The sequence below is a fragment of the Lacerta agilis genome, chromosome 3 (genome assembly GCF_009819535.1).
Source record: "Lacerta agilis isolate rLacAgi1 chromosome 3, rLacAgi1.pri, whole genome shotgun sequence".
NCBI classification, from domain to species: Eukaryota; Metazoa; Chordata; class Lepidosauria; order Squamata; family Lacertidae; genus Lacerta; species Lacerta agilis.
Genome location: NC_046314.1, coordinates 11,663,859 through 11,688,636, shown reverse-complemented (window position 1 = coordinate 11,688,636; position 24,778 = coordinate 11,663,859). Strand labels below are relative to the sequence as shown.

General features: G+C 42.3%; 1 protein-coding gene across 1 annotated transcript in view; it reads right to left on the bottom strand.

Moving 5' to 3' along the window:
* PLCB1 (phospholipase C beta 1) overlaps positions 1–24,778 on the bottom strand; it is a 454,706-nt gene that overhangs the window by 109,565 nt on the left and 320,363 nt on the right. The window contains 3 exon segments of the mRNA XM_033142844.1: positions 890–974; positions 2,958–3,040; positions 10,580–10,737. Of these exon segments, the coding sequence (XP_032998735.1) occupies positions 890–974; positions 2,958–3,040; positions 10,580–10,737 (326 nt within the window).

Here is a 24,778-nt window from a genome sequence, read left to right as displayed (position 1 = left end):
AGAAGTCGAACAGACTTCCAGAATGTATTCTGTTCGAAAACCAAGGTACGACTGTATCTGACTTTTAGAAGACATCTGAAGGCAGACCTGTTTATGGAAGTTTTTAATGTTTGGTGTTTTGTCGTGTTTTTAATATTCTGTTGGGAGCTGCCCAGAGTGGCTGGGGAAGCCCAGCCAGATGGGCGGGGTATAAATAATTTGTTGTTGTTGTTGTTGTTGTTGTTGTTGTTGTTGTTGTTGTTGTCAGAGTGGACTCTGCAAGCATGTGATTAATTTATTTCACAATAGTGCAAGTAATGCTCTTGTTGATGCTATGATTCCCTTCACTTTATATGGTACAAAGCTAGACACCTGTTGTGGTGACTCTTTGCTAAACATCTTACAAAGTACAATGTGTTATTTGCTGGGCTGCTGGTGGATGAATTGGGCTTGCGGCAGGGGTAAGAAGGTGCTGCCAAACAATTGTCATCAATATGCCATTTAGATCTTATATACATCTGACCAAACCCGCGGCCAGCTTTTAGAAGCTCCTGTCTTCTTGCCCAAGACTGAATGGGTTGTCATTTGGTGAAACAATTCAAGTGTTAACAAAGCAATTGTAAAGATGGTTATTTTCAAAATCTTTGTAGATACAGTTTCTTCTGTTAAAGCATGCATTATATAAAAGTGTATTTTTTTTAATAAAAAAGTTACCCTTCGTAGTATTTTTACAACTGACTTAAAAATAGTATATAATTTATGACACCTTAGCACACTCACTATAACGTGCAAAATAAAGAAGAGTCTATTTAGAGGTGCTATATGGAAAGCAACGGAAAGTTCAAAATTGTAAATCAATACTTTATATTTTTACTTCTTCTTCTTTTTTTACCGAAGAGGACCAACTTACTGGGTATTTTTCCAGTGGCTCCATCAGCAGGGCATCACCAAATATTAATCTGCAATATTCTGCCATTTTTGCCTGTTGCTTAGGGCTGAAAAGGGAAGAAAACAGGGAATTAGGGTTATTCATAGCATCGGAAGTGCCAGTAATGGAAAATGTAATATCCTTTAACGAGAGGAAGAGACATAATGCTTTTGAACCTATCCTCCTAAATTATTCTCACTGATATGGGGTCGTTACACGATTATTCCGACTCTTGTGACAGTTCTTTTTCACATACATTTTTACATTAAAAATACAATAAATGTTCTCAGACATCTGCAGTGGTAAACTGAAAAAGCTGAACATGCCTCACATTCAGGCAAGTAATATGTGTTTAAGAAAATGCAGAAAATGAATGTGACATTTGCATGCTGTTAAACAAAAATATCTTTATTCTACTCCTGTATGTAGGTTTGTGGTTCCTGCCTTAGATTTCAGAGTTTTCTCGGTTTCACATCGTTGCTCAGGGTCAAGCCTAGAAAGCAGGCATAAAATAAATGTTGAAGTTTTCCTCCAAATTTCCCAGTTCTTGCCACCTTCTTTCCCCTATGCCCTGAGGCTACTTGGGTGCTTTGCAACAGTTGTTGGGATTATGAGCAACATTAACTGAAATACCCTAGTACTCATTGAGAAACTCGATGCAAACTGGAAATATAATTTAAACGCACATGCATTTTTAATGGCACAAGCTTGCCCAACAGTATTGTGTGTGTACTGAGGGTTGCACATTAAATGTAATTTTTGGCTGAGAGCAAATGTTCAGAGTCCATCTGCAAAGCAAATGACACTCTGAATCTCTGTACCATCAGAAAATCTCCTGGAGGAAGCAGTTTCAATTATGGTTTCAGCTTGTGGGTGAGAAATTGTTTTATTAGACACTGATCTCATCTTAAATTAATTTCAGAAGATGAGGTATTATTTCTAAGCCCTAGAAGGAGTACCAGAACCACCAATGATCTGGCTGGCTTTTTGTCTCCAGGCCCTTTTATTACAGGTTTCCAAAAAAGAGAGAGAGAGAGCAGAAAATAACAATTACATATGCTTTCCAATAAGTTTTGCTCATACATTTTATCCAAAAGTTTTGGCAAAAGACTGATATATAGTGCCACTAGCCTTGTTCTGTGTTTGTACATTTCTTGATTCTGGCATGTCAACAACAAGGGTGATTTTTCAAACAAGTCTGCTACTTAGGAGAAACCTATTCATATATTCTAAGTGTTGGCTAACTCATGGCCCAGATCTCCTCTATAGAGCAGTCAGAGACATCTTTTCTCCCCAACCTTAGCACTAAGCACCACAGGGCTATGATCTGAGATAAAGTTGTCTGCCTGCTCTTTAAAAGGCAAGGTTTCCAGAAATCTGTTTGAAAATGGGCTGTCAAGTGGATTTCCTTCTGTCCACCTGTTTAACCCACATCGAGGCGCATACACCTGCTATGAGTGCTTTCTTTTAAACGTGCAGATATCATACAAAAATTAATACATAAATTGCTTTGCAATAGGCATATTGTATAGTCACTGATTTAAAATCAGTGGCTACAGTACAGCTGCTTCCTTTTGTTTTCCCCACCCCCCAATGTGTTTGCTGATTTTGTGCATAAGTTGCTAGAGGTAACCTATATGGACAAAGGCTGCAAATCTAACCCTATGTTCATCTGAGGAATGTTGGAGGGTGTGCATATGGGATCAGGGTACATGTGTGTATCTGTGTTTTATGTGCAGTGTCCGTGTGTATATATATACACTGGCCATGATCCCCGGTGGCATTTTGTCCTCGGAGGGGCAGTTGACTGGCAACGGGGCCCATGGCCCAAAAAGATGCTGTTCAAGCATGCTGAAAAGTGGTTTTGGCGCACATTCTCTGCAAAGAAATATGGAATGCAGCAAACTCGTATCCAAACCACTTCCACCACACTTGGGGAATGCCAGCGTTTCTTCACCACGAACTTCAATCGTTCAGCAGCATCAATGAAACATATGCAGGCTAATATTTATTCCACAATACTGCTTACGAAAATAGTTTGGCTACTTACGAATCCACGTGATTTTCAAAAGAGAGAAGGATAGGGAAAGGAGACGTCTTAAATGCACATTCAGCAATAGCTTCTATTACTTCCTATGGGAGGCGGCAGGGAAGAAGGAAGAAGAACAGGCAATGAGGATTCCTTCTTTTTAAAGAACACATTTCTCTTTCTGATTTTTTTTTAAAAAAAACGATTTAACACACAAACATAAGCAGTTCGATAACGTCTCAGGCACAAAGCCATGTTTTCTCATGTTCTAAAAAACTTTAAAAGAGTTGAGGAAGCCCCACTAGCAATTAAGTTATTCTAAGCTTGATTTACTTTTATCGTCTTCAGAATCTCTCCTTCCACTTTTACATCTGCTGCCTGAGGGAGAACAAACAGCAGCCTGCATGGAAGATTCTGTCTTTGTAGGGCCCGACTGTACGCCTAAAGCTATGGCTTTTGTGGATCATTTTGTATAATTAAAATAGCCACGTATTGCCTGACAGCCTTTTTTATTTTTTTACAGGCTTTCTTTCCACAAAACTCTGTTATTTAGCTTAACACATTTCAGGCTTGTTTTGGACGTGGGTAAATCCTTAGATGTGACAGAGAGCGGTTATTTGCATGGAGTCAAATAAGGGTGGGTATTTGGAACATTAGCTAAAAGCTGCCTAAAAGCTGGCTGGGGTTAGCATCTGTTTATGTAACAGAAGTTAGAAGTTTATCTAACACTTCAGAAGGATGTGGGTCTAGGCTATCTTGGTTATGCCAAAATGGTCTATCACTATAGTCCTATTTGATTCCCTACGTGATTAGACTCACATGATGGAGAGTGGGGACGGCGGTCACTGGCCGTGTTCTCCCTATCATGTTCCTGCATCTGCCACTGCCTCTCTTGTGCATTAGAAGGGAACTTAAAAATGGTAAGCGTAATGCTGGTGGTCAACAAAAGGTGTTCAAAGACTCTCTCAAGGCAATTTTTTTTTAAAAAAAATGTAGTATAAACACCGACAACTGGGAGACACAACTGGCCTGCAAGTGCTCCAATTGGAGAACAGCCTTTACCAAAGGTGTAGTGGGTTTTGAAGACGCTCGAACTCAGGACGAAAGGGAGAAACGTGCCAAGAGGAAGGTACGCTTGGCAAACCCTCACCGTGATCAACTCCCACCTGGAAACCTATGTCGCCACTGTGGAAGCACGTGTGGATCCAGAGTTGGCCTCCACAGTCACTTATGGATTCACTGTTAAAACTGTGTTTATGGAAGACAATCTTACTCGGCTATGAGTGATCGCCAAATAAGGGGAACATCTGGAATTTGGTGTGTACCCATGTATGCAAGAACAAGAGGCAGGTCCCCACTGCAGACTTTCACGCAGTGCTGGATTTACGTATAAGCTAAACAAGCTATAGCTTAGGGCCCCACTCTCTTGCCCCTCCCATATACTTCTTAATTGTACAGTGGTGCCCCGCTAGATGAATGCCTCGCTAGACGGAAAACTCGCTAGACGAAGGCATTCGTCTAGCGGAAGGCAGCCCCACAAGACGAAAAAGTCTATGGGGCTGCCTCGCAAGACGAAAATTTTTCGACTTTTTTTTTCGTCTAGCGAAAACGCGGCTTGCATTGCTGCTTCGCTAGACGAAAAACCCGCTAGACAGAAAATTTCGCAGGACGAATTATTTTCGTCTAGCGGGGCACCCCTGTATTTCACTATTAACATACTTCTTCTTAATTGTATTTCAGTTCAACAATTACTTTGATAAAATACATATTTTGTTATGTGCAAATGGCTTTAGATACCTATTAGGGCCATAAATCACCATATAGCATATATTCAACACAAAAAACAGCGACAATTTGTTGTTGACAAAGGACAGCTGGACATATAAAGAGACCCATTACCTTCAGTAGATTTTGATGGGAGTGGGGGGGATAGCTGACCTGGCAATACAAATTACACCCATCTTTGTAAAACCATTGTATCTTACAAGGGGCTTGGAAATGAATTCACGGCGCTTTAGATCTCAGTCTCCCATATTTACTCAGTTGTGGCATAAAGAAACAATTAGGAGAGTCAAACTGCAGCACAGTGAGATCACTTTACTTTTGTCAAATCTACTTGTTGGAGGCAGGGGGAAATGACAGACTAAGAGAATGCCTGTTACACGGAGGACAGCCATGGCCCAAGTGTGTGCTGGTTTAATGACTTTGCACCTATCAGGTACTGAGAATTCAAAATTCATTCACACACAGGATATGCTATTTCTCAACAGGAGTGTGTTGTCAAACTGAACAGCAAAGTGACAACAATATTTTTAAACTGGTGTTCATGCTAGCGTCATCAGAAGTATAACTAGTTTAGTCACAATATCCTGACGATCTTCACAGATTGCAGAGAAATAGGCCATTCTCAGCCGCCGCCCCCCCCAAAAGATAACCAATAACAATGAGAGAGGTGGGGCCTCAAACTGGTGCTCAAAACATCTGAGTTTATGATGATGTATAATGTGCCAGACATTAGCCTCTCTCAGAAGCTCTATGACACAAACACATTTTAAAAGTCTTGGATTGCTAAATTAAATTATGAAACTGAATCAGTAAATAAAAATCTGAGACCGAAGATATCATGAGGATATAAACGCCCCAATAATAGATTTTATTTTTCTTTACAATCCTTATATCCCGCAAACCTTCAGCACATATATAACAGGGCATGTAGCAATGAAATGGGTGGGGGGGGGGCTGTAGTCATCTAGATGTTGTCCAGATGTTCCTGAACTTCAGCACCCATCAGCATGGCCAATGGTCAGAGGTTGAAGGGGGCTGTAGTCTAGCAAAATCTGGGGATGTCATATTCTGATAATACAGGCATTATATATACAGAGTCCACAACTTTGTAAGCATTCATGGAAAACAGTAACAAGGTTGGATTACTGCAATGCATTCTACATAGGACTACCTCTGAAGTGTGGGGATGATTGGGGAAGCAGGAATGAAGATGGTTCAGAAACTTCAGCTAGTGCAGAATTCAGCAGCCAGGTTGCACACCGGAGCAAGATAGTTTGAGCATATTACACTGATCCTGCTCCAACTGCACAGGGTACCAATTAGTTTCTAGGCTCAATTCAAAGTGCTGGTTTTGACCTATAAAGCCTTAAACAGGTCAGAACCGCAATACCTCAAGGACCGCCTCTTTCCATATGAACCTACCTGGACCACACTCAGAATCCTCAGTGTCACACAGGGTTCCTGCCTGTGTGGAGGATTCCAAACACACTCAGCTGAACAGAAGATTTGCCCTCCATACCTTCTTCTTAATGCCTGAAGATATGAGGCTGCAGCCTGTGGGAACAGGGCTGTTTGGGGAAGAGCTGGCATTTGTGACTGCGCTCCATCCTCCACACACTTCAGATAGATGCAAACACCTCAGCAAGGCTTGAGGTATTTTGTTTTAAGAATATAGAAAGTGTGTGGGAACCATTTTTCATGAAACTTAGGGAGTCTGCTTTCATACTATATCCTACAGATCACGAGATACTCCATTCTATTCCAACTCCACATAATCTCTAAACCTTTAACGTATTTTTAAGGTTATTTCCACAATCTAGGGTTGTTTTGTTTGTTTTTCAATGGGGGTTTTCATTAATTCCTCAAAGCACTGTTGTGTAAATCTTGGAAGCATTTGTACAGTATAACGAAGGAGCAAACTATACAACACCAGCCATTTTACTGTCTGAAAAGGTATACGAACCAAACAACCATTGTTTCTGGGTGGACAAATAATTACTGACAAATAGTGCAGTAACTTTCGTGAAAGAAGACCAGCTGACATTACCGCAAAGGGAAGTCTGAAGGGTAGAGATAATATGAACCGAGGGGTAGTTAGCTATACATTTCTTGTAACTGTCTCTATCACATTGTCTCAGTTCTTCAGATAATTTTATGAAAAGCTTGAAAGGATTGAAATAGTACACATGTAAGCACATATTCCATGGTATAACCAGGGCTGGATTTAGGTTTGATGAGGCCCCAAGCTACTGAAGGTAATGGGGCCCTTTATATGTCCAGTTAAGTCGTGGGTGGACACAGCAGACGACACAGTGATTTTCAAACAGCTCTTGTTTATTCTCAGGCTGGAACAGAACTGAGCTGAAGGCCTCAGCAGCCTGCTTATATAAAACTCAGCTACAAAACAACAGTAACAACTTTCTGTAGTTACCCTATCCCTGAACGTCACTTTACAATCCTTCTTTTGCATATGCGGACCTGAGTGAAAACTGCAGCAGAATGAACTATATACACACACCCCTAGTGGCCTAGGGTGAGAACTTCAATACATAACATGTCCCTTTATATGTCCTTTGTCAACAACAAATTGTCGCTGTTTTGTGTGTGGAATATATGCTATATGGTAATTTATGGACCTAATAGGTATCTAAAGCTATTTGCACACAACAAATAGGAGCCTACACAACACAAAACACTGTTGCTGTATGTAGGTTTAATTATTTTGTTTTTTATCTTATATTTTGGAAATGTACGTCCAGGTTTTTTTTCCTTTAATTTTTTTTTGGGGGGGGGGTGTAAGATAGTGGGGCCCTAAGCTGTGGCTTGTTTAGCTCATACGTAAATCCGGCACTGCATTTAACACTAGAGAATCAAGGTGGAGAGACTTATTTAGATTTTGTAACGACACCATAGCATCATCATAGTTTCCCTACTATGCAACGTAAGTGCCTCCAATCTGTCCATTTAATGTTTTACTTAAAAAGAACAGTAATTTTCAATCCACTACCATAATGTCCCCAGATTAAAAGTTAGCAATTTCACTGTTGTTCCATGTTTAAATTAGATGCAAACTCAATTTACCAGTCCACCACATCTGGATTCCTTTGCAGTCTGGGCTCACATTCTGCACTAATGTACATGTTTTACATCCCTTGTATTCTAGAGAGCAGAAATGTCCCTTAAAATGTCATGATTGTTTTTTGGGTTTTTAAAGGTATGGGTATGAATGACCTTGGCCAGATGTTTACCAATTGTAACAAATCAGAAAGTAAATTAAGCTGATCATCATTAATGTATTTTTGTCTTAGTTAACTGCTCCTAGTTCAAGATGTTATCATGGCACACCATGCAGAAAGAAATCAGAAGCTGGGCTGGGGGGGAATTAGCTTTTTTAAAAAAACCAAAACCACCGCATATCATCTCTCTCTCCCCACTAAATTTAGCAAGAATGGAATAAACCTACTCCTCTTACCACTGGTCCAGTATACCCATACTATTAATTCCACACCACCAGTTTCCCAAGAAGTTACGTTTCTGATAACAAATTCAAGAATACTTTCCATCGTATCCAAACCCTGTTGGTGCTGAAGCCAGATGAGTTATGTGAAATTTGAATGCTGCTGACCAGCCCTATGCTGCAGTCAAAACAGCTTCCACCACTCATCTACTTTTATCTGTGCAAGCTAGTTGCTATCCTATCCTCAAGCACTTAGTCACAATCCTGTTCTCGCCCCTGTGTTGTTCCTTGCAGTGGTGCTGGGTTAGTGATCTGCTCTTTTGTCTGTTGTGCCTATGCATTCTCCAGGAGATAACGTTTTTTACCAGGAGATCCTGTGTCTTAGAAGAATTAAGAGTCCATTAGATGCAGGTATGGGGATACCTTGTACAGTGGTACGTTGGTAGTTTGAACGGCTTGGCTCCCAAACAAATCGGCTCCTGAATGCCGCACACCCAAAAATGAGTATTCCGGTTTGCAAATGTTTTTCGGGAGCTGCACGTCCGACGTGGCTTCTGATTGAGTGCAGGAAGCTCCTGCAGCCAATCGGAAGCCACACCTTGGTTTTCAAACTGTTTCGGGAGTCGAGCGGACTCCCAGAATGGATTAAATTCGAGAACCAAGGCACCACTGTATTGGAAAGGTTTGTTCTGAAGAGGAAGCATACTATCTTGTGTAGCTTATGTAATCAGTTGTTGTTGTTGTTGTTCAGTCATTCAGTCGTGTCTGACTCTTCGTGACCCCATGGACCAGAGCACGCCAGGCACGCCTATCCTTCACTGCCTCCCGCAGTTTGGCCAAACTCATGTTAGTAGCTTCGAGAACACTGTCCAACCATCTCATCCTCTGTCATCCCCTTCTCCTTGTGCCCTCCATCTTTCCCAACATCAGGGTCTTTTCCAGGGAGTCTTCTCTTCTCATGAGGTGGCCAAAGTACTGGAGCCTCAACTTCAGGATCTGTCCTTCTAGTGAGCACTCAGGGCCGATGTAATCAGTACACTTTATTTACTTGGATGTGGAAGGGAATGCTTGTGCTGTTGGCCGTATAAAAGTGAGCCCGACAATGAGTTATTAGCCAAGCTTTTGAAACATGGCTTTGCATGGGTTCATGGTGAGGCTTCCAGTCCTGGGACCATGGATAGGATGACTGGCACCTCTCATCCCAAGCCCTTCTCATATCACACTTGCACTGATGTAAATCACCTGTGCTATTGCACAACTGCCATCTTAAGCAGCTGGGCTGCCTTGCCCTGCTGCAAAAGGGTGGACAGGTGTGAGGTTAAAAAACTAAGTGGCCTTCCTCAGGTCCAAGAATACTAGTCAATATGTTATCCAGCATAGACCCGTGTTGACATTAGAAAATAATATATCTTGTATTCAGCTCGTGGATCCATTTGATGCACTACTGCTGTCCATTTCCTTATAGCTAAATGCAGCATCAATAGCGCTCTTTGAGCATCGATAAAATGTGTTGAGCATAAAGTATGCAGGGGGAGTGGGTACTTGCGTGGCAACCCTGCTCTCAATGTCCTCATATGTGCCTGCTCCAATGCCATCCTTCTTTCGTTGAGTCGGGAGGTAGGAAGGTAGAGGGTAAAGGTAAAGGACCCCTGGATGGTTATAAATCCAGTCAAAGGGGACTCTGGGGTTGCGGCGCTCATCTCGCTTTCAGGCTGAGGGAGCCAGCGTTTCTCCACAGACAGCTTTCCGGGTCATGTGGCCTAACAGGACTGAACCGCTCCTGGCACAACGCAACACCGTGACGTAAACCAGAGCACACAAACGTTTACCATCCCGCCGCAGCAGTACCTATTTATGTACTTGCACTGGCATGCTTTCAAACTGCAAGGTTGGCAGGAGCTGGGACAGAGCAATGGGAGCTCACTCCATCACAGGGATTCGAACCACCGACCTTCTGATCTGCAAGCCCAAGAGGCTCAGTGGTTTAGACCACAGCGCCAGTTGAGGAGCTGTGCCCAGCACACCAAGGGATGCTGGAGTGAGTCCGGTGAATGTGCGCTCACTCTACCTGATGCTTTTGAAAGTGCAGACGGCTACTGTCTCTCCATTTACAGTTTCTCTTCATTTGAAAGTTGTGCATCACACCCAAGACCTCACTGCTAGGCTTCGGCGCATAAACATACCCAACGCACAACAAGGAAATTCAGTTGCTCTAGTCTCCCAGATGAGAATTGAAACAAAAGCTTCAGTGAAGACTTACGGCACGAGTCCCCAAGATGCCCACGACAAGTGCTACTGGAGACCTTCCCACATTTCCCTTCCTCCCTTAGCCCAAAATAAGCTAAGTATGTGTTGCAAACTGGCCCTTGCACAATAATATCAGCAATACTGCACAACGTACCTTAAAGGATATCTCAGTTGTCATGGTGAATCCATGTGTAATAACGGGCTCTTCTTCAGCTGTTCGGCCTTTCCAGCAGTCCAGCTCGACACAGCGACAGCCAGACAATAGCACTTGGCGATACATCTCTACGGAAGAGTTACCGGCCAGCTGTCCAGCTGCAAAGACATAACGAGGAGCATGAAACAAGGGGACCCATTATGGGCTTATGGACTAAATGCACATCATTTAACCATAATTAAAGCTTACATCATCCGTTTCCCCCAGTGGTGACAAACAAATGGACAAATCCATTTAAGAGGCATAAAATCTAATGAAAATCATGTCCAATTACATGGTTCTGATTTTTCCTTTGTATTCAGCACCGTAAATCAGAGATGGCTAAGCTGTGGCATACCAGATATTATTGGACTCCAACTCCCATCAGCCCCAGCCAGCATAGACAATGGTCAGAAATGGTGAGAGTTGTAGTCCAAACAACCTCTGGAGGACCATAGGTTAGCCGCCTCTGGTGTGCATGATTTTTGAGCTAAAGAATATTGCATTGATGTGTGTGGTGGTAGAGCTAGAAAATAAGAGGGAATATCACATGCACAACAGTTCAGATTCCCATTGGTTTCAGATGTTTCTGTATTTCTAAAATGCTAAGGAATACCTTTGCCGGTTGTTGTATGTGAGAAACATGAAATATAAACAAAGAGGATGAGAGAACTGTACACTGTACTGCTCAGTGTCCACTTGTTAGGGTTTTAGTCTTGTTTCAAATGTATTTCTAATTGTGTTATTTAATTATATTGTAATCACATTGAGACAGGTAGGTAGCCGTGTTGGTCTGCCATAGTCAAAATAAAATAAAATAAAATAAATCCTTCCAGTAGCACCTTAGAGACCAACTAAGTTTGTTCTTGGTATGAGCTTTCGTGTGCATGCACACTTCTTCAGATTCTTGTGTTACTATTAATTGCCTTTAAGAAATCTAACTTTTGTAAATGTGTTCAGACTGATATCATTAAAAGACCATGCAATGCACTTGTGGCAGAAACAGCTGTTGTGTCAAAAACTATATTATAATTCAGTACAGTAAAAACAACAACAAAAAGTTTGCAGTCTCTTGTACAGTTGACACCACCTAGAGCTCTGTTGTGCCAACTGAACGTCACTAGCTGTTCTCAAGGCTTTTCACAGCTCCCGGAATTTAATGTGACATTCTGTACTTTATAATGAAACACTGCACACTCAATGGGACCCAATCCAACCCAAGTGAAGCACTTTAAGTCTCATTGATTTCCGTGGGAGTGACTTACTTATGTGCTCAACTCTCGTACTGGTCAGCGAGAAAGGTTTTAAAAAATTTAGAGTATATTTTATTGTTTTATTGTGAAAAGCTTAAAATTAAATCCAAAGGGTTGTATTCAAAGTAGTGCTTCATGGTGCCTTGTGAGAGTGGGATTACTTCCATTCGTGCAATGGGACACTTTCTTCCTCTCCTTCCAACATCTGCCCCCTCAATTTGTTCTGGGGTTTTACTCCTGAGTAGATTTGGGGACAGCCTGGGACATATTGTGTGAGGCAAGAAGAGGGTAGGGAGGGTAACCAAAATGGTCAAAGGCCTGGAAACGATGCCTTATGAGGAACAGCTTAGGGAGCTGGGTATGTTTAGCCTGGAGAAGAGAAGGTTAAGTGGTGATATGATAGCCATGTTCAAAAATATAAAAGGATGTCATATAGAGGAGGGAGAAAGGTTGTTTTCTGCTGCTCCAGAGAAGCGGACACGGAGCAATGGATTCAAACTACAAGAAAGAAGATTCCGCCAAAACATTAGGAAGAACTTCCTGACAGTAAGAGCTGTTTGACAGTGGAATTTGCTGCCAAGGAGTGTGGTGGAGTCTCCTTCTTTGAAGGTCTTTAAAAAGAGACTTGACAGCCATCTGTCAGGAACGCTTTGATGGTGTTTCCTGCTTGGCAGGGGGTTGGACTGGATGGCCCTTGTGGTCTCTTCCAACTCTATGATTCTATGATTCTATTCTATGATTCTTTATTTTTTAGTAGGGAGTCTTTTAAAAAAATAAAAAATAAGTGGACATTTTCCCACTCACACATTTAGTTAAATACCACCCAATATTCAATCATAGATCAATAGAGGTTGAAACAGGATGGCCTTCTATCATGGATGCTGTAGTAGTAGATTTCCTGAATTGTTTGGACTAGATTACTTTTGAGAGCCTTTTCAACTTTGTGACTCTCATCCATTATTTTCTGCTTTGCTTTTCAAGCAACCCATGCTTTAGGATAGCAATGTGATCAACCACCCAATTAAGCTGGTTACAGGTAGGTAGCCGTGTTGGTCTGCCGTAGGCGAAACAAAAAAAAAAAATTGCTTCCAGTAGCACCTTAGAGACCAACTAAGTTTGTTCTTGGTATGAGCTTTCATGTGCATGCACACAAAAGCTCATACCAAGAACAAACTCAGTTGGTCTCTAAGGTGCTACTGGAAGCAATTTTTTTTATTTTTATTTTGTTCCAATTAAGCTGGTTAGCTGAATTAGATTAACTAACTGATTACTGTAATTGTTGCTTTCCCCCCTGTCCTAAACAATGGTTATTCAACTTGCTTTGCTTCCTTCCTTCCTTTTTAATATTCCGTTATATTTCTTAAACAAGTACTGTAATAATTATAATGTTTTGCTTGCATCATTTTGGAGGGAACGGAACACACACACACACACACACACACACAACAACAACACAGGAGAATCCAAAGGGAATCTGCATGATTCACATTTGATGGGAAATAAGACACCAAATTACTACTTGTTAAGTCTTCACTGATATGATTTTCCCTTACACTCCTGGGGGTTTAACACCTCAACCTTGGGTAAGAATTTTTTTAAAAAAACACCAATCTGTTAAATACTTAAGCTGTGTGAAAATAAATTGGTACAAGCCATTTAAGACGGGGCTTTTTGCTCAAGCTCGTGCATCAGATTCTAGAAAGTCACAAAGCTTTGGCATGTTTAGAATTCCTTGTCTTTAGGGTCTCCCCACATGAACGCTGTTACCTATTTTCATTTTGTATGGGCGTTCAACAGGAGGGAGGAGACAGCAGTTGAGCAGCAGCCCATCGTTCAGACTCCTAAGCTTTAGCACTAGGCCACAAGAACATCAGCAAAATTTCCTCCTCCTCTTTTCAGACTCAAAAGCAGTGGTCAGTAGACTAGGGGACTAGGGTAGTTCCCTGAATGTTCCTTGCAAATTAGGGTATTAAAGTATTAAAGTCTGGTGCCTCGAGGCACAATGTTCCGAAGGGGTCCAAGAACCCTTCTGCCACCTTCCCAAAGCCCACCCAGGTTTGGGAAGGAGGCATCAGGGATCAGGGCTCCAGCATCCTGTCAGAAGCATGATGAGTAAAAAAAATCCTGAGAAGCTTCTGCCTGTCTTAGGAAGAGAGGTGCAATGCTCACACGAGCAATGTTGGGACATCACATGCACGACATCACCCCACCCACCCCCCGCCCAATTGCCATCTCAAGCATGTAAATTGCCATATACAAATGTCATGAAAATATGTGACCTCTTTTTGGGTGAGGACTTTCCTCCTTCTTGATGATACATGAATGTCCAGTGCGGCTCCTTTAAAGACTTATGAACTGGGATAATTCTGCATGATGCTTCAGTGGCAAAGGATTCAAAGAAAGGCTTCTTCAAGCTTTTCAAAAAAATTACTTCACACATTGCCACATTTATTACTGCAGATGTTTTGGATCTCTGAGGTCCTTGACCTCCACAGGCCTTTTGTAAATCGCCATATGCAAGATTCATGGCAAAAGATAATAATCTTGGCTTCTATTCTGTGCTGAACTGCTCGAAACCTCTTTGGAAGAATTATCAGAAAGGGTGAAAAAGTCACCAGCTTCTATCAGCATTTAATTCCCAGCCTCTCAGCTAGATGTACTCGTCCTGGATGCAAAACATCGCAGCGAATTTGAGTGGCTTTGGATGGCCAGTCCTTTCCCAAGAAACGCAACAGAGGAGATTGCTCAATTAAGCGTTTCAAACATGGTTTGATGAGTCGGACTGAATTCAACACAGGTTCCATCCCTAACTAACTCTGTCATGGATTAATTGAGAAATGAAGGAGGTCGAGACGTGGAGCTCAGAGAGGAGGAAACAGCTTGGTGAAATGAACACAGTGTTCCAGGTGCAACTGTCAACAAACACTTTCTTTAGGGATGACTAAAGAAGATATCAAGTGTGGTAGGAAGATTTAAGGACAATCAAAGAAAGATTTAAACATTTCAGTTACAGGTGGGTAGCCGTGCTGGTCTGCCATAGTCGAAACAAAATAGAAAATTCTTTCCAGTAGCACCTTAGAGACCAACTGGGTTTGTTCTTGGTATGAGCTTTCGTGTGCATGCACACTTCTTCAGATACACTGAAACAGAAGTCACCAGATCCTTAAATAAGGATCCTTAAACATTTCAGTATAGTATAGTATAGTATAGTATAGTATAGTATAGTATAGTATAGTATAGTATAATTAGTTTTTTTCAGGCACCCCCAACCTTCGGCCCTCCAGATGTTTTGGACTACAATTCCCATCATCCCTGACCACTGATCCTGTTAGCTAGGGATCATGGGAGTTGTAGGCCAAAAGCATCTGGAGGGCTGCAGGCTGGGGATGCCTGGTATATATATTTGATACAACCAGAAACAGTACACTCCTTTCAAGAGCATTGGCTCAATGAATCATAGAGTTGGAAAGGACCCCGTGTCCTCGAGTCCAACCCATGCCATGCAGCAATCTTTCACCCAACATGGGGCTTGAACCCACAACCCTGAGATTAACAGTATCATGCTCTACCAACTGAGCTATCCTGACTGCTATTCTTCTACAGCGGGAGTCAGCAAACTTTTTTCAGCAGGGGGCCGGTCCACTGTCCCTCAGACCTTGTGGGGGGCCGGACTGTATTTTGAAGAAAAAAATATATGAACAATTCCTATGCCCCACAAATAACCCAGAGATGCATTTTTTTTTTAAGGACACATTCTACTCATGTAAAAACATGCTGATTCCTGGACCATCCATGGGCCGGATTTAGAAGGTGACTGGGCTGCATCCATCCACCGGGCCTTAGTTTGGGGACCCCTGTTATACAGTATTCTTCTATGTCTTCCATGACATATTGTTGTGAACAGGGATTCTCAATTCTCAACAAATGTGAAAGATCAGAAGAGGAAAAGGCTTCTATGTGTTGATGAGGAGATGAGAGTTTCTTTGTCTCAGATTAGATCTAATATAAATGAGATTATGTGGCAAAAGAAAGATCACATCTCATTGTGTTTCTATACATATATAAGGTACTGTGTTTCTCCTAAAATAAGACATAGCCATAAAATAAGCCATAGCAGGATTTCTATGCAATTGCGAAATATAAGCCGTTCCCCAAAAAATAAGCCATACCCCGAAAATAAGCCATAGTGACGCGGCACCTCCCATTAAAACAGCCTGGAGAGGCGTGGCTATGCAGTGTACCGATGCGACGTGGTTAAAATAAGACATCCCCTGAAAATAAGCCATACTGTGTTTTGTTGAGGGGAAAAAATATATAAGACGGTGTCTTATTTTAGGAGAAACACGGTACATATGTAAGAGGCTCATTTATAATTATATTTTGGGAATTATTCATGTTCTTATGCAGCTGTATTGTTTTAAAATTTCTGGGTGTTCCATGAACATATTATAAAGTAGTTGTAATCTACATTATAAATCAAGCACTGCTAGCAGTCGTCGTCCCCCTCCCCCAATGTATTTCTTATCAAAAAATAAATAAATGATGTGGCACGAGGCAATTTTTATGCTGAAAGTGTGTCCCAGAGGAAAAAAAGTTTGAGAAGCACTGTCATAATTTAAGATGCCTTACAGAAATCATTAAATATGGCCTTCCTCCAGAAAATACTGTATTTGACTAATAGACTCAAACAACAAGAAATTAATCAACAAAATCTACAAAGTATTAGCTGACTATTCAAGACTAGCTGGACAAAGAAAAGTGAAAAGAAACAATTCATAAAATTAGTCCCACGATGGCTGTAACACAACCGTTCTCAGGGCCAATGTCATGTTATACAGACAAAGCAAAGAAAGGAATGAAGAGTACTTGGGTATGAAGCATGGGAATAGAATCATGTTGCTGCTGCACATGTTGATATTGCATCAGCATTCACCAACCTGGTGCCCTCCAGGTGTTGTTGGAAGACAACTCCCATCAGTGCCAACCAGCATGGGCAATGGTCAGGGGTGATGAGAATTGTACTCCAAAACATAAGAAGGGTATCAGGCTGGTTAATGTGCTATAAAGTCAGCTGTGTGAAGAAAACGTGGAGATCTACAAGCAGAGAAGAAGAAGAGTTTGGATTTGATATCCCGCTTTATCACTACCCGAAGGAGTCTCAAAGCGGCTAACATTCTCCTTTCCCTTCCTCCCCCACAACAAACACTCTGTGAGGTGAGTGGGGCTGAGAGACTTCAAAGAAGTGTGACTAGCCCAAGGTCACCCAGCAGCTGCATGTGGAGGAGTGGAGACACGAACCCGGTTCCCCAGATTACGAGTCTACCGCTCTTAACCACTACACCACATTGGCTCTCTCAGAGGGTATGCACTCTGCCATTATGCAGATGCCATGTTTTGCTTTTAAAGGCATGGTGTGTGTCTGCGTGTGTTTGTATCTGTGAAAGCTTAGGAAAGTGTGCCTTGTTCATCATTACGGATAAATGATCATTGTTCCTTAGCTTTTGGCATGGTACAATGAGGTGCTGCAGTCAGTTCTTCACTGTGACAACCGTAATAAACTAAGCTGATAGCTAGAAGAGCTCTATTGGAAAACTGAGCTCCAGATTAAAAGCTGGAGGGGAGATATAATATATATATCTATTTCTCCAAACCCACAAAAATATTATTTTTGTCACTAAAATGACATTTCTTCAAGTTTAGGATAGAATGCTTTGAAATTACATTTTTTCTTCCCTTGATGGATGGCAACACTGGATTATAAATGTTACACTTCCCCCTAAAGGGAAAGACAGAGCTATGAGGTCTAAATAAATAATCAGCACTTATGTGCTGCAAAATTGTTGTTGTTGTTTTACTAAAGACTAAGGTCACAATAATTATGAATGGATCCATGCTATGTGTGTGTTTCTCTTTGTGGTGCAATGTTGTTTCTTAAGCATTTGCTTTGCTTAAAATATAACTAAGGGTGCAGTCTCATGACTAGGACCCAACAGTTAGGGGGCTGTAGCACTTGTTGGAACCCCGGCTTCATGGGTAGAATGCCGAAAACACCACTGCCATGACAGACACGCTGATGGAATGGAAATGGGAGCGGAGCCATGGGAAGGGAAGAAGAGTTGCACACTTCTGTCACATCCCCTTTCCCTTCAATCTGCTCACATGCCTTTGACAAGGCACAAAAACCAGCACACCTCCAGTATATGAACCTCATGCATGTAGAGCGTAACAGGACGTGTGGCATGCCCCCAAGTTGTGCACACCTAAAACTCAAAGACATCACCTTGCTGACAAAGGTCCGTATAGTTAAAGCTATGGTTTTCCCAGTAGTGATGTACGGAAGTGAGAGCTGGACCATCAAGAAGGCTGATCGCCGTAGAATTGATGCTTTTGAATTATGGTGCTGGAGGAGACTCTTGAGAGTCCCATGGACTGCAAGAAGATCAAACCTATCCATCCTTAAAGAAATCAGCCCGGAGTGCTCACTGGAAGGACAGATCCTGAAGTTGAGGCTCCAGTACTTTGGCCACCTCATGAGAAGAGAAGACTCCCTAGAAAAGACCCTGATGTTGGGAAAGATGGAGGGCACAAGGAGAAGGGGACAACAGAGGATGAGATGGTTGGACAGTGTTCTCGAAGCTACTTGGCCAAACTGCGAGAGGCAGTGAAGGATAGGCGTGCCTGGCGTGCTCTGGTCCATGGGGTCACGAAGAGTCGGACACGACTGAATGACTGAACAACAACAAAAACTCACAAGGGGCAAGTTGGGCTTTGGACAACTACAGAAAGAGGGCACTTTGTACGTAACAGCCAGGCCTCACAACCTGCATGGGGAACTCGAGCACAAAGAGCCAGTTACTTCCAGTTTTGGTACCACCCTCCTCCCTGCTGAGTTTTGCAATGGCAACACTGAGACTAAACAGGTGGTGTAAGGGGGTGGGGGCTTGTTGGTGACAGACTGAGGTTGGTGGGGCACTGCCCCATTTGCCCTAATGGATCCACTACTGATATTTCCCACTCTTGTCCCTGACATGCTCCTGCCTATTTGTTTTCCTAAGAATGCAAAAGATGAATGGTGGTATCCTCCCCACCCCCAATAACTCCATGTTGAACTCAAGCTTCCTTCTCCTGCTTCCCAAACCTGTGCCCTATTTAGTAAGCTACTGGAGCCTGCTGCTGGCACTGGTGTGTGGCTGTGGCTGCCCATGCTGTGTGCCTTGGCGGATGAACAAAATTGCCTTTCCCTTCCTGGGTGGGTCTTGAACCCTTGTCTCATGAGGCCCATGTGTGCTTGGTGCAGTCTGCCTGCAACCACACATGTGCCACATTGAGTGGGTTCTCCTTCCTTCTCTTCCTGCTCAGAAACAATGGTTGAAAGAAGCAGAAGCGAATTGAAACCCATGTCAGCAGGGGGTGCCTGACAGCAAGCAGTAGGTAGGCCCTCGGTTTCCAGGGACACTGACAGCATCATAAAAAGTTGTGCGCTTCCCCCTCCCAGGTTGAGTGTGCGCTGGATGTGCTGGTTGTCCCACCAGTGCGGCAGCAACGTACAGTGGTACCTCCGTTTACGAACTTAATTCACTCCGGAGGCCGTTCTTAACCCGAAACCGTTCTTAACCTGAGGCGTGCTTTTGCTTGTGGGGCCTCCTGCTGCCACCACGCCGCTAGCGCGCAACTTCTGCTCACATCCCGGGGCAAAGTTCACTACCCGGAACACCTACTTCCAGGTTAGCAGAGCTCGTAACCCGAAGCGTTCATAAGGAGGATGGTACGTTACCCGAGGTTCCAGTGTATCTCCTCCCTGGTATGTATGTAAAGAGAAGACTGCTTTGTTAGATTCTGATAATTAATGGGGTAGCAGATCTACCAAGAGAAGAAAACATACTCAGATTTAAGGGCTTCCTTATTTCCCCAGTGGCTGGCTTCTTTACTTTAAATTAACAAAGTACATTTATTATGTATGAAGTTATGCGCACAATTAATTGTATATTAAAAATCTAACTGTGCACGATACTGTTGTCATCATTTATTTACAACGCAGTAAATAAACTGGGAGCATGGAGTGCATTGTTTTAAAGCACTTGGTAAAGCCGCCCTTTGAAGCAGCCTCTCTCTCCTTCCTTTACATGAGTGGGCAGGTGGCTTGAGGGTAACTTCTTCGCAAGCCTCTTACGAGTATTTCTGCATTCCCTCGGGGGCCACGGCCCCCAGCTTGGGAATCACTGATCAAGATTCTTTAGGGCAACTATCCATAAATTAAAAGGTTTACTCCTTAGCCTTTTTGTCTCCTGAAGATGACCCCCAAGGCAGCAGGTACTTGACAGAATCATAAGCTGGTGACTACAAAACAGACATTTTCTGCTCTTGTCCCTGTACTGTGGAATGCCCAAACCCCTGATATGTGAAGTAGCAAACACCTGTTGCTTCTGAAATCTTGAAAACACTTCCCTTTCCCCCAAGGCTTTCCCTGACTCATAGGACTGGAACCGATTTTATGTTTCTACATTTCTGTTTTAATCGCTTTAATGTGCTTTTATATCACTGCTTTGCTGGTTTCCGGCTGTGTTTTTGTTTTAATGCATAAAAATTATATTGCTTGTATTTTTTTAGACTGTACACTGCTTAAGAGATTTTTGAAACATTAAGCAACGTATAAGCGCCTTTTAAGAGTAAATATATAACAACAACAACAACAACAGAACAAACCAATGTTAGCAAAGTTTCCATCCCTCAAGACATCATCCAATTTCATTCAACTTTCTCTTGGCTATCTAACCAGATAAGACAACAATTCAGCAGCATATGTACACATTCAACCAAACTAAGCACTTGTCAAATGAATCTGACAATACAATTGTAGTTGCTGCAGCTTTCCAATAAATGCTGTCAGCTATGGTGATGCATCCATAAAACACAATGATTAAAACCATTCCAAGCCAGATGCTTCAGCTTCATGTGGCGCCGGTGTACGCACACACACAACCCGCTAAAAAGGTGGGGGCATGCATTTCTCACCGCAGAGTCAATGCACTCCCTCTTCCTCTCTTAACTCAACACAATATTCTTCTGGCTAATCATTTACATGCAATTTCACTGAGCCACAAATCTTAAATCATGTTTAAGAGCAGCTGTTCCGGAGCCAAGTTCTATAAATATACATTCATCTGCCACATGACAAGGAACCAGCAGTTGGAGATCAAGGTGGAGTTCTTTGAAAGCTTGGCTTAAGCCAGTGGAGATTTGGGTACATCTCTGACCCAAATATGGAGGACTAACATCAACAGACAACCATCATCTATGCTGCTAATCTACAAGATTCTCTTGAACTCATACAGCAATTATCGGTGTCACAGAAAGTTGGTTTTGAGCCAAGATACTTGTTAAGATGATATTTTAAACATATTTTAAACATCCTGACCCTGATGGCTACTTAGTCCTTAAGTATCATGATTTAAGCGAGAAATCCAGTATGTGTGTGTGTGTGTGTGTGTGTGTGTATAATCTTATTTGAAGCAATTTCTAGTTTCCAGGGCTTTCTAGTTTCTGAGCTAAAAGCTCCAATCCCAAGGATACTTAATTGGAAGCTAGCTTGACATATTCCTAAATAAATATGTCTGCAAGGCAGATACTGCATGTTTCAAAAATAAATGGAAATAAAAAGCCACAAGATTTGACCATGCACTCCGAAGATCAAGAACAAAATTGTGGATGGCATGCTGGCATTCCCACACACTGGTATTTTTGTACTTAACAGCTGGCTCTTGTAGTAGGGTACTAAATTTTTGGATGTGCGTGTTTTTAGTGATCCCAGGAGATGTTTAAGCTGACACCTTCAGCTTGATCTATATAACCTTGAATCGCACTCAACTCAGCAGCAACAGTTTGGCTCTCTCCACACATGCACACTTTTTACTTAAGACAGCTGGTGATATCTAATTATTGAAGTGTCTTGTGTTCCTAAGCACTTGGCTGCATTGCAGGCGGAGCGTACAGCATCTTTAAAAAAGAAAAAAGAAGAAGAAAAGCCAACTGCAATTATCTCTGTCTTAACTTCAGCCACTCTGATTTTTTTTTTTTGTGGGCTTTTATCTCCAGCCACAAGTCCTTTCACAAAAGGGTTGTGTGTCACATTAAGGGTGTAGTTCATTAGAGACTGGATTACTGGAAACACACTCAATGTGGGGCGTCCCTTGGGCTTAACCAGGAAGCTATAGCTGGTGCAGAATGCAGCAGCTAGATTGTTGACAGGGGTACTCTGTCAATTTTGCCGAGGGAGCTACAATAGCTTCCAATATGCTAACCATGTGCAGTTCTGGTTGTCTCATTTAAAGTCCTTAACTGGCTTGGGTCCAGACTATCTAAGAGAATGCCTTGCCTATTACAGTATCTGCTTGTCTGACAACTGCACTCCTTGAATTGGGGCACCGCTGAGAGTCTATTATGGCCCAGGGATGCTTTTAGGCTGTCCTAGAAACTGGGCTTTTAGCGTTGCAGCTTGAGCTTTCTGGAATCAATTAACTTTTTAAATATATTTTTTACTAAATTTTCTGTTTTACAATTTCAAATGCACATTTTACATCCTTAAGAGATCAATTACTCCCCTTCTTCTCTTTCCATGGTTCATTTTACATATCTTAAAAAAGTAAAGGGACCCCTGACCGTTAGGTCCAGTCGCAGACGACTCTGGGGTTGTGGAGCTCATCTCGCTTTACTGGCCAAGGGAGTCAGCATACAGCTTCCGGGTCATGTGGCCAGCATGACTAAGCCACTTCTGGCGAACCCACCTTCCCACCGGAGCAGTACCTATTTATCTACTTGCACTTTGACATGCTTTTGAACTGCTAGATTGGCAGGAGCAGGGACCGAGCAACAGGAGCTCACCCCGTCGTGGGGATTCGAACCGCCAACCTTCTGATCGGCAAGCCTTGGGCTCTGTGGTTTAGACCCACAGCGCCACCCGCGTCCCATTTTACATATCTTAAATCCCTGCATATTTTACAAAAACTATACCAATCGGTTTTCCATTATTGCATCCATCTGGAATCAATTATCAGCTGAAATCAGACAGGTGCTTAACATCATGATGTTTAGGCACCTACTGAAGATATTTTTTTGTTTAGGAAGGCTTTCTCTGGGGTATACCCCTGTCACTTTTCTGATGGTAAGAGCTGGTCAACAGTGCTAGGCACTACCTTTGAAGATGGCTTCTGCAGATCTCCCACCTTCCTGCCCTTTTTTCTTGAGTTTGACACCTTCACCTTGCTATGGACTTCGGTTGGTTGCCTGTTGAAGGGGCCTACTGTAGTAGGAATTTTTCCACTTGGCAGATTGGCACCAGCCACTTGGTTTTCACCTACCTCTTAGCAAATCATCACAACTTTGTAACGTCAGTCGGTTAGGCACTGGAAAAGCTTGGTTTATGGGAGGGGAGGTTGTGGCCATCACCTACCCCTCCCCTTTAAGGGTATTCTGTTAAAGGAATCTGTGGCTCATGGTTCCTGTCCAAAGTCCAGGTGGAGGCTAGGGCCATGGCACAACCTTTCCGGTGGCCCTGGGGGGTGTGTGTCTCCGAGTTGATGTACATCAACAGGCTCTCCCTACTGGTGGTTAACCCTTGTGAGACTTCCTGCATGGCAGGCAGGAGTCAGATATAGTCGGTTCGGGTCCAATGCCTACAGCCAATACCACTCACATTCTGTAACCAATAAAGTTATGGCCTTCATTAGCCCATTAACCTAAAATACTAGTGTCCATGTGTCTTTATTCATCAAAGGAAGGGGTACGGGGCCTTGACACACAATCTAAAACGCTTGCCTTGATGGAACAATCACCTTAGTGAGACACTGAATTCCTCCCATTGTTTTTAGAATTTGTATTGTTTTATTGTTTTAGAGATGGTTGAGTTTATTTGATTGCTCTCAGAGCTCATGCTTTTTAATGTTTTTACCATGTACAACACTTCAATGGCTATATGCAGCAAAGTGATCTAAAATTTGTTTAATAAAAAACAAACAAACAACAAATGCCCTGTGGTCAGATCAATACTGAGGACCAATACTGAGGACACTGGTGATGTAGGTGGAAGTTGATCAAACTGGATTTCTACACAGGGAACGCTCATGCCATAGGTTATCTTGCTCAATTGAGAGGGGCCCATCCACGTCAACTCCATTACAGAGATATTCAGGAAGGTGCATGTGTGAGCTGGCCCAGGTTATCCAAACATTAATTGGAGTCTTGGAAATTTTATGTTTCCATGTCCAACATAGCTGTCAACTCTTCCCTTTTCTTGCAAGGAATCCTATTCGGAATAAGGAAATTTTCCTTTAAAAAAAGGAAAAAAGTTGACAGCTATGATGTCCAAGTGTATTGAAAGGCCCATTGCAATAGACGATTTGACCATCAACTGAATTTTGCATTTGGCAAAGTCACAGCACAGAAATATTTGATGGGCCTCCTGGGGTGAGAGATGGTATTTACAGAACCACTAAAGACTATCATTTGCAAAATGTCAGCTTTTACTATCACGCTCATAAATATATGGTAATATTTCCTTGTGGGCACAAAACACCCTAACAACTGGGTGTGGACCAGTACAACAGATTGTCCTGACAAGATTGTGCTGACAAGATAACACAAGAGTTAGCATTAAAAATTAAACTGTCAACACCACAATGCTTTTATATAAATCCATTGTGCAGTCACATTTAAAATAATGTGTGCAGTTATGGTGGCTTCTTCAGCAGAACTATTACAGGTTTCAGCAGCAGAAGATAAAGAGATTTCAGTTAGGGACAGGGGTGAGATAAGCAAAGATTGTAGGCAACGGAAAAATTCTTACCTGGTCTTAGATACATTTCATATTAAATTACAAAAATAGCAGAGCACTTACAGATTATCTGTTGTTGTG